At 43.4% G+C, this 12,237-nt stretch overlaps 1 protein-coding gene across 1 annotated transcript in view; it reads right to left on the minus strand.

Annotated features, from left to right (window-relative positions):
- Window positions 1–1,757: 1,757 nt before the first annotated feature.
- LOC138960845 (visual pigment-like receptor peropsin) overlaps window positions 1,758–12,237 on the minus strand; it is a 41,198-nt gene continuing 30,718 nt past the window's right edge. Inside the window, exons 3-5 of the mRNA XM_070332486.1 lie at window positions 8,441–8,844; window positions 2,688–2,804; window positions 1,758–1,997 (exon numbers count right to left, since the gene is read on the minus strand). Of these exons, the coding sequence (XP_070188587.1) occupies window positions 1,758–1,997; window positions 2,688–2,804; window positions 8,441–8,844 (761 nt within the window). The remainder of the gene's footprint in view (window positions 1,998–2,687; window positions 2,805–8,440; window positions 8,845–12,237) is intronic.

Here is a 12,237-nt window from a genome sequence, read left to right on the forward strand (position 1 = left end):
CTTATCTTCTCCAGTGTTTTCAGCCGCGATTATCTCCCTTCCTCCGTGTGGCGTCAATCCATATTCCCGTTACTACGTTACTATTTTTAGAAGGTCACTGCACGTTACTATTTTTAGAAGGTCTCCAGTGTTTTGCGCGTTTATCTCCTTTCCTTCGTTTATCTCCTTTCCTTCGTGCAGAGCCGGGTCCCAGGTGCAGCCTGGTATTCGGCTCTACTTCTTCCCGGCGAAGCGGGTAATCATCTAGTTTAACATACACACACTCACTCACACACACACACACACACACACACACACACACACACACACACACACACACACACACACACACACACAAACACCGATCGAGCGCCGATTACAATACACTTAGTAAGTAGCACAGACATCTTTAAACGCCCACAAGTGTGTGTGTTCGAGTGTGTGTGTGTGTATGTGTGTGTTAGTGTGTGTGTGTGTGTGTGTGTGTGTGTGTGTGTGTTTGTGTGTATGTGTTAGTGTGCGTGTGTGTGTGTGTGCGTGTGTGTGAAGGTGTGTGTGTTAGTGTGTGTTAGTGTGTGTGTGTGTGTGTGTGTGTGTGTGTATGTGTTCGTGTGTGTGCGTACGTGCGTGCGTGCGTGCGTGCTTGAGTGTCTTTGTGTCTGTGTCTGTACGTTTCCTATGAGACAACAAGAAATATGCAGGGGCGATAACAACAAGAGTTTGTAGTGGACACACACGAGTTCTTTACCTTCTATCCCGCGGTTGTTGAATGAAAAACTAAAGGTTTGTGTTTTCGTAAAAAGCAAACACAACAAATTCTTATGTCGCTTTAGGTTTTTGTCAAGCATAGTTACATTTCTATAATTTAGGTTTTACATCTTCTAGAAAGTTGTATGATGGGGGGAGGGGGTGGGGGATGGCAAGAACTGTTATCCTATGGATAATTAGGCACCCAAACACAATACGTTTTGTTGCAATTTTGGGGGGAAACTTGTGACATTTTACATAGATTGACACACTTTGGCCAAAATTGAAAAGAATATTCACGAATCGACTCATTTCCATTTGAATGTTTCTTACTTTTGACGATTAAACGAGTATTCTTTGCAATATCAACCGGCTGCCTAAATATGAACTCGGCCTCTGACGTGACATTGCTCGAACAAAGGAAATCCAACCTTCATTCGATACAGCTCAATCGACCCATAACTACCAGAGATATAAGTTTGGCAAACAGACAAACAGAGAAACAGACAGACAGACCAACTGTCCCATTGCTTCATTTCTGCTACTTTAGCTGCAGGCTATTTTTCGCACCCATTCTTTCTCCACAGCAGAGATATAACACCGCAACTAGCAGCTCTCTCAGTGCTATGTACTGAGTAGGCCAATCTCCCAGTATAGCGCGGAAGCAGTTGGGTTTAATAGGCAAGCAAGCTTAACAGTGTGCTGGTTGCAGCTGTTGTTAGCCAAACTATTCTCCCTGCTGGGCTATTTTTTAACCCACACTAAAACACAAGCTTGGAACAGCCGTGATATATATGTATAAGGTGATGATAATTAGTTTTAACGTCCTCTTAGAACCAATTGGCCTATCTTGGGACAGGTAGAGTTGATATGCTTTATGGGGGGACAGGATACTGGACAGACATGCAAACAGAGAACACATATGATCGTGTTATAGATCTGGAAGTCTGTTGTTGCGATATTTCAAAATGGGGATGGAAGTAAAGATTTTGTTGGGGTTGTTGCCATAGTGTACGCGAAAGTAACGCAACTCACATGTTCTTGGGCAACGGCGTGACCTTGTTGCGGCAGAAAGTGGCCATGAAGGTGTTGCGGAACACGGGGTTTGTTAGGTAGAAGATGACGGGGTTGAGCATGCACGACGCCTTGGCGCACATAGTGGGCAGCGTGTTGAGCCACACGGGGATGTCTTTGTCATAGATGGCCCACACACACACGAAGGTATAGGGCGACCAGATGATCACGAAGACAGTCACCATGATGAGGGATATCTGTCAACGAAAGAAGGGGAAATCAAGAGTCGTAGATGGCCCACACACACACGCAAGTACAGGGCGACCAGACGATGACGAAGACGGTCACCATGATGAGGGTTATCTGTCAACGAATTAAAGAAGGGAATTTCAGGGTCGTAGATCGGACAATAACACGCAAGCCCGCATGCGCGCACGCACGCAGCCTCTGTGTGAAACACAAACACACACACACACACACACACACTCTCTCTCTCTCTCTCACACACACACACACACACACACACACACACACACATACACACACACACACTCTCTCTCTCACACACACACACACCCACACTCTCTCTCACACACACACACAAAACACACTCACACACACACACACACACACACACACATACAGACACACACGCACACACACACACGCAAACACGCACGCACGTACGCACACACGCGCGCGCGCACACACACACATACACACACACACACACTCTCACACACACACACAAACACACACACAGCCTCTGTGTTACTACAGGAAGACACAATTTCTTGTGATTCACACACACACACACACACACACACACACAGAGTTTGGTTGTCTGGTCAGTCGCGCCATCCTTCGGTTGGACGTTTGTCTGGTGTAACGTTTCTAAAAGAACGCATCCCCCGGCAGCCAATCAGATCTTGCCACACAACGCTTACCCACGTGACTTTGTTCTCAGCCAATGTGATGTTGGCATCTTCAGCCTCTCCCAACGTCATGGTCTTTCTCTGCGCCATTTTCATGGCTCGAACCAGCTGGTTAGACCGGATGACAACCTACACACAGAACACCAGGAGAAAGTCAATAGTGTGGGAGAGACAGAGACAGAGTGAACCATACTGAACTGAACTTTATTTTACAAGTATGAAAATCTAGCGTTGTAAATTCATGGTGCACAATCCGGTGGCATTATTGACTTATTTTTGATACAATTGCACAGGTACCTATAATCCAATAGAAGGGAAATTATTCCATGGATTCAGCTCCAACATGTAAAGCATAAATAATTGAGTTGGTCACCGGAGAGAACACGCATAGGCACACGTAATATTGACAGAGTTAACTCCCTTCCTTCGAAAAATGCACCAAAATAGGCAGCTGCCGATGTTTTCCTTCTAAAACACGTGTAAATGAAAGGCATCTGTACAGTTCATTCCGTAACTTCCAATGTATCTCAACAAACTTGTTATGCTTACAAGTGCAGGTTCTGCGGAATTAGAGGCTTACGTTGATTTTACGACACAAAAGTTCAACATTACCACGAACACACACACACACACACACACACACAAACAAACACACACACACACACACACAGACAAACACACACACCCACACAAACAAACACACACACACACACACACACACACACACAGACAAACACACACAGACAAACACACACAAACACACACACACACACACACACAGACACGCACGCACGCACGCACGCACACGCACGCACGCACATACACACACAAGCCTGAGTGCGTCTGTGTGTGTGTGTTTGTTTGTGTGTGTGTGTGTGTGTGTGTGTGTGTGTGTGTGTGTGTGTGTGTGTGTGTGTGTGTGTGTGTGTGTGTGTGTGTGTGTGTGTGTGTGTGTGTCGTCTGTCCGTCCGTCTGTCTGTCTATCTGTCTGTCTATCTGTCTTCCTGTCGGTGTGTCTTCTACTTTGTTTCTGTGTCGGAGTGATAGCGAGTGAAATGGTCAGTGACCCAATGAGTGGCGTGCCAGTGAGATGCTCACGAAACATGCACGTGTTTGTTTGTCGCTAGGTCGTCTTGCGTGCAAGATTCTCGTTAAAGTATCAAAACATTAGAAAAAAAGTTTTTGTTCGCTCGCCATGTTGGAATATCCCATAGGTTTCGTAATTGGCAAGTCTCTAAAAAGCTAATATCTGTTCATATTGCTAAATTATTTTTGTAACCAACCCGTACGCTAAATTGCGAATTTGAAAAAAATATCCATTTATGTCCAGCGTGTAGCCAGGCTGTGGAATCACGGTAAATACTCGTATATTGCTATTCTGATACAGTGATGTCACGTCGGCGGGGTTGGGGAGGGGGGGCGGGGGAAGGGGGGATGATGGATTGTCGGATAGTTGCACGCAGCCCTATTTCGGCGATCGCACAAAAGTAAAACGACAGAGAATATATTTTCAACAAGACACTAGGGAAAGTGTGGATTTCACCGTGGATGATGTACATACACTCATACCTTGTCAGGTGTGGTTATGTGACAGGTGTATAGACGATATAATTTGCAATATTTTCTGTTCGTACCGTATATACACCAAATTACATGTTGGGTACAATCCAATTCTATGTCGAGTGACTGTAGTCCTACTTACACTCTTTCCAATGTGTTGCACTGAATAGACGATTTTCAGAAATAACTCTCTTGGGATTTTATGCAGTTGTAACGAACGAACAAACAAACGAACGGACTTTATTTGACAAGGTTAAAGGTTTAAGGCACATTGCCTCGTCTAACAACCTGTCCTTGAACAACAAACAAACGAACGGACTTTATTTGACAAGGTTAAAGGTTTAAGGCACATTGCCTCGTCTAACAACCTGTCCTTGAACAACAAACAAGGCACATAGCCTCGTCTAACAACCTGTCCTTGAACAACAAACAAGGCACATAGCCTCGTCTAACAACCTGTCCTTGAACAACAAACAAGGCACATTGCCTCGTCTAACAACCTGTCCTTGAACAACAAACAAGGCACATTGCCTCGTCTAACAACCTGTCCTTGAACAACAAACAAGGCACATTGCCTCGTCTAACAACCTGTCCTTGAACAACAAACAAGGCACATTGCCTCGTCTAACAACCTGTCCTTGAACAACAAACAAGGCACATTGCCTCGTCTAACAACCTGTCCTTGAACAACAAACAAGGCACATTGCCTCGTCTAACAACCTGTCCTTGAACAACAAACAAGGCACATTGCCTCGTCTAACAACCTGTCCTTGAACAACAAACAAGGCACATTGCCTCGTCTAACAACCTGTCCTTGAACAACAAACAAGGCACATAGCCTCGTCTAACAACCTGTCCTTGAACAACAAACAAGGCACATTGCCTCGTCTAACAACCTGTCCTTGAACAACAAACAAGGCACATTGCCTCGTCTAACAACCTGTCCTTGAACAACAAACAAGGCACATTGCCTCGTCTAACAACCTGTCCTTGAACAACAAACAAGGCACATTGCCTCGTCTAACAACCTGTCCTTGAACAACAAACAAGGCACATTGCCTCGTCTAACAACCTGTCCTTGAACAACAAACAAGGCACATTGCCTCGTCTAACAACCTGTCCTTGAACAACAAACAAGGCACATTGCCTCGTCTAACAACCTGTCCTTGAACAACAAACAAGGCACATAGCCTCGTCTAACAACCTGTCCTTGAACAACAAACAAGGCACATTGCCTCGTCTAACAACCTGTCCTTGAACAACAAACAAGGCACATAGCCTCGTCTAACAACCTGTCCTTGAACAACAAACAAGGCACATTGCCTCGTCTAACAACCTGTCCTTGAACAACAAACAAGGCACATTGCCTCGTCTAACAACCTGTCCTTGAACAACAAACAAGGCACATTGCCTCGTCTAACAACCTGTCCTTGAACAACAAACAAGGCACATTGCCTCGTCTAACAACCTGTCCTTGAACAACAAACAAGGCACATTGCCTCGTCTAACAACCTGTCCTTGAACAACAAACAAGGCACATTGCCTCGTCTAACAACCTGTCCTTGAACAACAAACAAGGCACATTGCCTCGTCTAACAACCTGTCCTTGAACAACAAACAAGGCACATTGCCTCGTCTAACAACCTGTCCTTGAACAACAAACAAGGCACATTGCCTCGTCTAACAACCTGTCCTTGAACAACAAACAAGGCACATAGCCTCGTATAACAACCTGTCCTTGAACAACAAACAAGGCACATTGCCTCGTCTAACAACCTGTCCTTAAACAACAAACAAGGCACATAGCCTCGTCTAACAACCTGTCCTTGAACAACAAACAAGGCACATAGCCTCGTCTAACAACCTGTCCTTGAACAACAAACAAGGCACATAGCCTCGTCTAACAACCTGTCCTTGAACAACAAACAAGGCACATAGCCTCGTCTAACAACCTGTCCTTGAACAACAAACAAGGCACATAGCCTCGTCTAACAACCTGTCCTTGAACAACAAACAAGGCACATAGCCTCGTCTAACAACCTGTCCTTGAACAACAAACAAGGCACATAGCCTCGTCTAACAACCTGTCCTTGAACAACAAACAAGGCACATAGCCTCGTCTAACAACCTGTCCTTGAACAACAAACAAGGCACATAGCCTCGTCTAACAACCTGTCCTTGAACAACAAACAAACGAACGGACTTTATTTGACAAGGTTAAAGGTTTAAGGCACATAGCCTCGTCTAACAACCTGTCCTTGAACAACAAACAAGACACATTGCCTCGTCTAACAACCTGTCCTTGAACAACAAACAAGGCACATTGCCTCGTCTAACAACCTGTCCTTGAACAACAAACAAGGCACATAGCCTCGTCTAACAACCTGTCCTTGAACAACAAACAAGACAAAGGTTGTGAAAGAGTGAGTACCCTTGATTTTTCTCGGACAAACTTACGACACATGGTTCATGTACACGTGTTAGCCTATGTATGTACACGTAAGGCAGCACTCTGAAACATTCAATCAATCAGTCTTATATCGCGCATATTCCGTGGGTACAGTTCTAGGCGCTCTGCAGTGATGCCGTGTGAAATGAAATTTTATACGGCCAGTAGATTGCAGCCATTTCGGCGCATATTTACCTTTCACGGCCTATTATTCCAAGTCACAGTGGTATAGGTAGACAATTATTAACTGTGCCTAAGTAATTTTGCCAGGAAAGACCCTTTTGTCAATCGTGGGATCTTTAACGTGCACACCCAATGTAATGTACACGGGGGGAGGTTCGGACACCGAAGAGAGTCTGCACACAAAGTTGACTCTGTGAAATAAATTTCCGCCGAACCTGGGATCGAACTCACGCTGACAGCGGCCAACTGAATACAAATCCAGCGCGCTACCAACTGAGCTATATCCCCGTCGTTGACTCTCTTCTGACACAATACTTGTTCTCTCAGCACCTACAGAATCTCAGATTCTCCGCGTTCTACGCTTTCTTGGCTTTTAGTGCGTACAAGATTCAGGGACGCACAGAGTGGGGAGCCCTTCCTGAAACACGTACCTTGTAGTAACATGAACCATATGACGGCCACGGGAACCACATCGTGCGCCATAAATATCTGGTACGCTTTTTTGTGTTTTAGCTTTTAGTGCGTAAATGACGCAGGGACGCACACATGTCGGAGCCCACGTACCTTGTAGTAACAGTAACACATGACGGCCACATGAACCACACGGTGCCCATTCAATTTCTGGGACCCTTTTTACATTTAGTCAAGTTTTGACGAAATGTTTTAACATAGAGGGGGAATCGAGACGAGGGTCGTGGTGTATTTGTGTGTGTGTGTGTGTGTGTGTGTGTGTGTGTGTGTGTGTTTATGTGTGTGTGGGTGTGAGTGTGTGTGTGTGTCTCTGCGTGTGTGTATGTGTGTGTGTGTGTGTGTGTAGAGCGATTCAGAGTAAACTACTGGACCGATCTTTATGAAATTTTACATGAGAGTTCCTGGGTATGATATCCCCATACATTTTTTCATTTTTTCGATAAATGTCTTTTATGACGTCATATCCGGCTTTTTATAAAACTTGAGGCGGCACTGTCACACCCTCAATTTTCAATCAAATTGATTGAAATTTTGGCCAAGCAATCTTCGACGAAGGCCGGACTTCGGTATTGCATTTCAGCATGGAGGCTTACAAATTAATTAATGACTTTGGTCATTAAAAATATGAAAATTGTAATTAAAATTATTTTTTTATAAAACGATCCAAAATTACTTTTATTTTATTCTTCATTATGTTCTGATTCCAAACAAATATAAATATGTTATATTCGGATTAAAAATGAAAATTAAAAATATAAAAATTATGATTAGAATTAAATTTCCGAAATCGTTTTAAAAACTATTTCATCTTATTCCTTGTCGGTTCCTGATTCCAAAAACATATAGATAATATGATATGTTTGAATTAAAAACACGCTCAGAAAGTTAAAACGAAGAGAGGTACAGTAAAGCGTGCTATCAAGCACAGCGCAACCGCTACCGCGCCAAACAGGCTCGTCACATTCACTGCCTTTTGCAATAGCGGCGGACTACGTTCAGTTTCATTCTGTGAGTTCCACAGCATGACTAAATGCAGTAATTTCGCCTTACGCGACTTGTTTTCTCTTGCGAACAGGACGCATGGACGCACAAAAACACGTACCTTGTAGTAACAGTAACACATGACGGCCACAGAAACACGTACCTTGTAGTAACAGTAACACATGACGGCCACAGAAACACGTACCTTGTAGTAACAGTAACACATGACGGCCACAGAAACACGTACCTTGTAGTAACAGTAACACATGACGGCCACAAAAACACGTACCTTGTAGTAACAGTAACACATGACGGCCACGGGCAGCACGTAGGCGACGAAGACGAGGAGGTAGACGTAGAAAACGTTGAGGGGGGAGGGGTCATCCCAGTCAATGGTGCAGGAGGTCCCGAAAGGTTCGAACGTGTACTCGCTCATCCCCACCAAAGGGGGCGCAGTGGTTAGGAAGGCCGCCACCCAGGTTCCCAAAATCACCTTCATCGTCAGCGAGAAGTTCAGTATGTAATCTAAAAAATGAACGTTAAAAAAGATTACCCTGGAGTTCAGTGTCATTTTTCTCGTCAGGGGCGGGGGGGGGGGGGGGGGTGGAGCTTAGTCTGCGGTCACTTTCCTTGTCGGAAGAAATTCAAACTCGTGATCTGAAAAAGGGACGAGAGAATAGTAAAATCATGATAATCATACACGGACGTAATATCTCACGAACAAGGTTAGACTAGAAAATGTGATATGAATGGAGCGAGAGAGAGGGGGAGAGAGAGAGAGAGAGAGAGAGAGAGAGAGAGAGAGAGAGAGAGAGAGAGAGAGAGAGAGAGAAAGAGAGAGAGAAAGAGACCGAGACAGAGAGAGACAGAGAGAGAGAGAGAGAGAGAGAGAGAGAGAGAGAGAGAGAGAGAGAGAGAGAGAGAGAGAGAGAGAGAGAGAGAGAGAGAGAGAGAGAGAGAGAGAGAGAGAGAGAGAGAGAGAGAGAGAGAGAGAGAGAGAGAGAGAGAGAGAGAGAGAGAGAGAGAGAGAGAGAGAGAGAGAGAGAGAGAGAGAGAGAGAGAGAGAGAGAGAGAGAGAGAGAGAGAGAGAGAGAGAGAGAGAGAGAGAGAGAGAGAGAGAGAGAGAGAGAGAGAGAGAGAGAGAGAGAGAGAGAGAGAGAGAGAGAGAGAGAGAGAGAGAGAGAGAGAGAGAGAGAGAGAGAGAGAGAGAGAGAGAGAGAGAGAGAGAGAGAGAGAGAGAGAGAGAGAGAGAGAGAGAGAGAGAGAGGAGAGAGAGAGAGAGAGAGAGAGAGAGAGAGAGAGAGAGAGAGAGAGAGAGAGAGAGAGAGAGAGAGAGAGAGAGAGAGAGAGAGAGAGAGAGAGAGAGAGAGAGAGAGAGAGAGAGAGAGAGAGAGAGAGAGAGAGAGAGAGAGAGAGAGAGAGAGAGAGAGAGAGAGAGAGAGAGAGAGAGAGAGAGAGAGAGACAGACACAGAGACAGAGAGAGAGAGAGAGAGAGAGAGAGAGAGAGAGAGAGAGAGAGAGAGAGAGAGAGAGAGAGAGAGAGAGAGAGAGAGAGAGAGAGATTTGTTTTGATATTGTCGTCCTAATCTTGACTATTATAAGTGGGCTACGTGAGCCTCGATATTTTATTTATGTTCTTACGTTTTATTGTAATGCTGTATACACCACACCTGAGTTTCTCCTCGTTGAGATAATAAAGTGTTCTATGTCTATGTCTAAAAGCAACTTCTGATGCAGGCTTTATTTTCAGTTGTCCATCAAGGTTTGTTTGTTTGTTTGTTTGATTGTGTGTGTGTGTGTGTGTGTGTGTGTGTGTGTGTGTGTGTGTGTGTGTGTGTGTGTGTGTGTGTGTGTGTGTGTGTGTGTGTGTGTGTGTGTGTGTGTGTGTGTGTGTGTGTGTGTGTGTGTGAGTGTGTGTGTGTTTTTTGTGTGTGTGTTTGTTTGTTTATTTATTTTCGTTTGTCTGCCATTCTTTTTTCTTGCTTGGTTTTCTTTGTTTTGCAATGTTTTGTTTTTGTGTGTGTTTTTTTTGTAGGGGAGAGGGTATAGCGATGATTAAAATCACACAATGTGCATTAACTTGTGGATGAGTGCAGAAAGAAAAGGGATTAAACCATGCACCGTGAAAATGAAGCGAAACGTACCACACGACAACAATCAATATCCACCGAGCCACAACTACAAATTGAAACAAGTCGCGTGAGGCGAAATTACTACATTTACTCAAGCTGTCGAACACACGGAATGGAACTATGCACTGCCTTTTTTACTAAGACAAAACAGCTTCGTCAATCCCCGCGTGAAGGAAATCGCTCACCTTCCACGTGCACAACGAAGTGATATTGACACGCCAGATTAGTGCGGTGGCGTATAATAAGCAGGAAAGCGCGCTTTTCTGTATTCTTGTTAACTTTCTGAGCTTATTTTGAATACAACCTATCATATCTATATGGTTTTGGAATCAGGAAATGACAAAGAATAAGATGAAATCATTTTTGGATCGATTTCTTACATTTTAATCGTAAGACTAATTATTCTATTTTCGTTAATTGTGATAACATATTAAGAGTAAACATGACATATGTATATATTTTTAGATTCAGAATATGATGAAGAATACGATGCAATCAATTTTAAAATGTGTTTGCGAAAAATCGATTTTAATGACAACTTTAATGAGCAAACTCATTAATTCGATTTTAAGCCTCCAAGCTGAAATGAAATACCAAAGTCCGGGCTTTGTCGAAGATTACTTGACCAAAATGTCAAACAATTTGGTTGAAAAATGAGAGCGTGACAGTGCCGCCTCAACTTTCACGAAAAAACCGGGTATGACGTCATCAAAGACATTTATAAAAAATAACTAAAACAAGTCGCGTAAGGTGAAAACACAACATTTGGTCAAGTAGCTGTCGAACACACAGAATGAAACTGAACGCAATGCCATTTTTCAGCAAGACCGTATGCTCGTAGCATCGTCAGTCCACCGCTCATGGCAAAGGCAGTAAAATTGACAAGAAGAGCGGGGTAGTAGTTGCGCTAAGAAGGATAGCACGCTTTTCTGTACCTCTCTTTGTTTTAACTTTCTGAGCGTGTTTTTAATCCAAACATATCATATCTATATGTTTTTGGAATCAGGAACCGACAAGAAATAAGATGAAAGTGTTTTTAAATTGATTTCGACAATTTAATTTTGATAATAATTTTTATATATTTAATTTTCAGAGCTTGTTTTTAATCCAAATATAACATATTTATATGTTTTTGGAATCAGAAAATGATGGAGAATAAGATGAATGTAAATTTGGATCGTTTTATAAACTTTTATTTTTTTTTTACAATTTTCAGATTTTTAATGACCAAAGTCATTAATTAATTTTTAAGCCACCAAGCTGAAATGCAATACCGAAGTCCGGGCTTCGTCGAAGATTACTTGACCAAAATTTCAACCAATTTGGTTGAAAAATGAGGGCGTGACAGTGCCGCCTCAACTTTCACGAAAAGCCGGATATGACGTCATCAAAGACATTTATCAAAAAAATGAAAAAAAACGTTCGGGGATTTCATACCCAGAAACTCTCATGTCAAATTTCATAAAGATCGGTCCAGTAGTTTAGTCTGAATCGCTCTACACACACACACACACACACACACACGCACATACACCACGACCCTCGTCTCGATTCCCCCCTCTACGTTAAAACATTTAGTCAAAACTTGACTAAATGTAATGAAAAAAACCATCTGGAGATACCATACTCAGGATCTCTCATGTCAGGTTTCATGAAGATCGGTCCAGTAGTTTTCTCTGAATCGCTCTACACACACACACACACACACACACAGACACACACACATACACCACGACCCTCGTCTCGATTCCCCTCTCTACGTTAAAACATTTAGTCAAAACTCGA

The sequence above is a fragment of the Littorina saxatilis genome, linkage group LG3, assembly GCF_037325665.1.
Source record: "Littorina saxatilis isolate snail1 linkage group LG3, US_GU_Lsax_2.0, whole genome shotgun sequence".
In the NCBI taxonomy this organism is placed as follows: Eukaryota; Metazoa; Mollusca; class Gastropoda; order Littorinimorpha; family Littorinidae; genus Littorina; species Littorina saxatilis.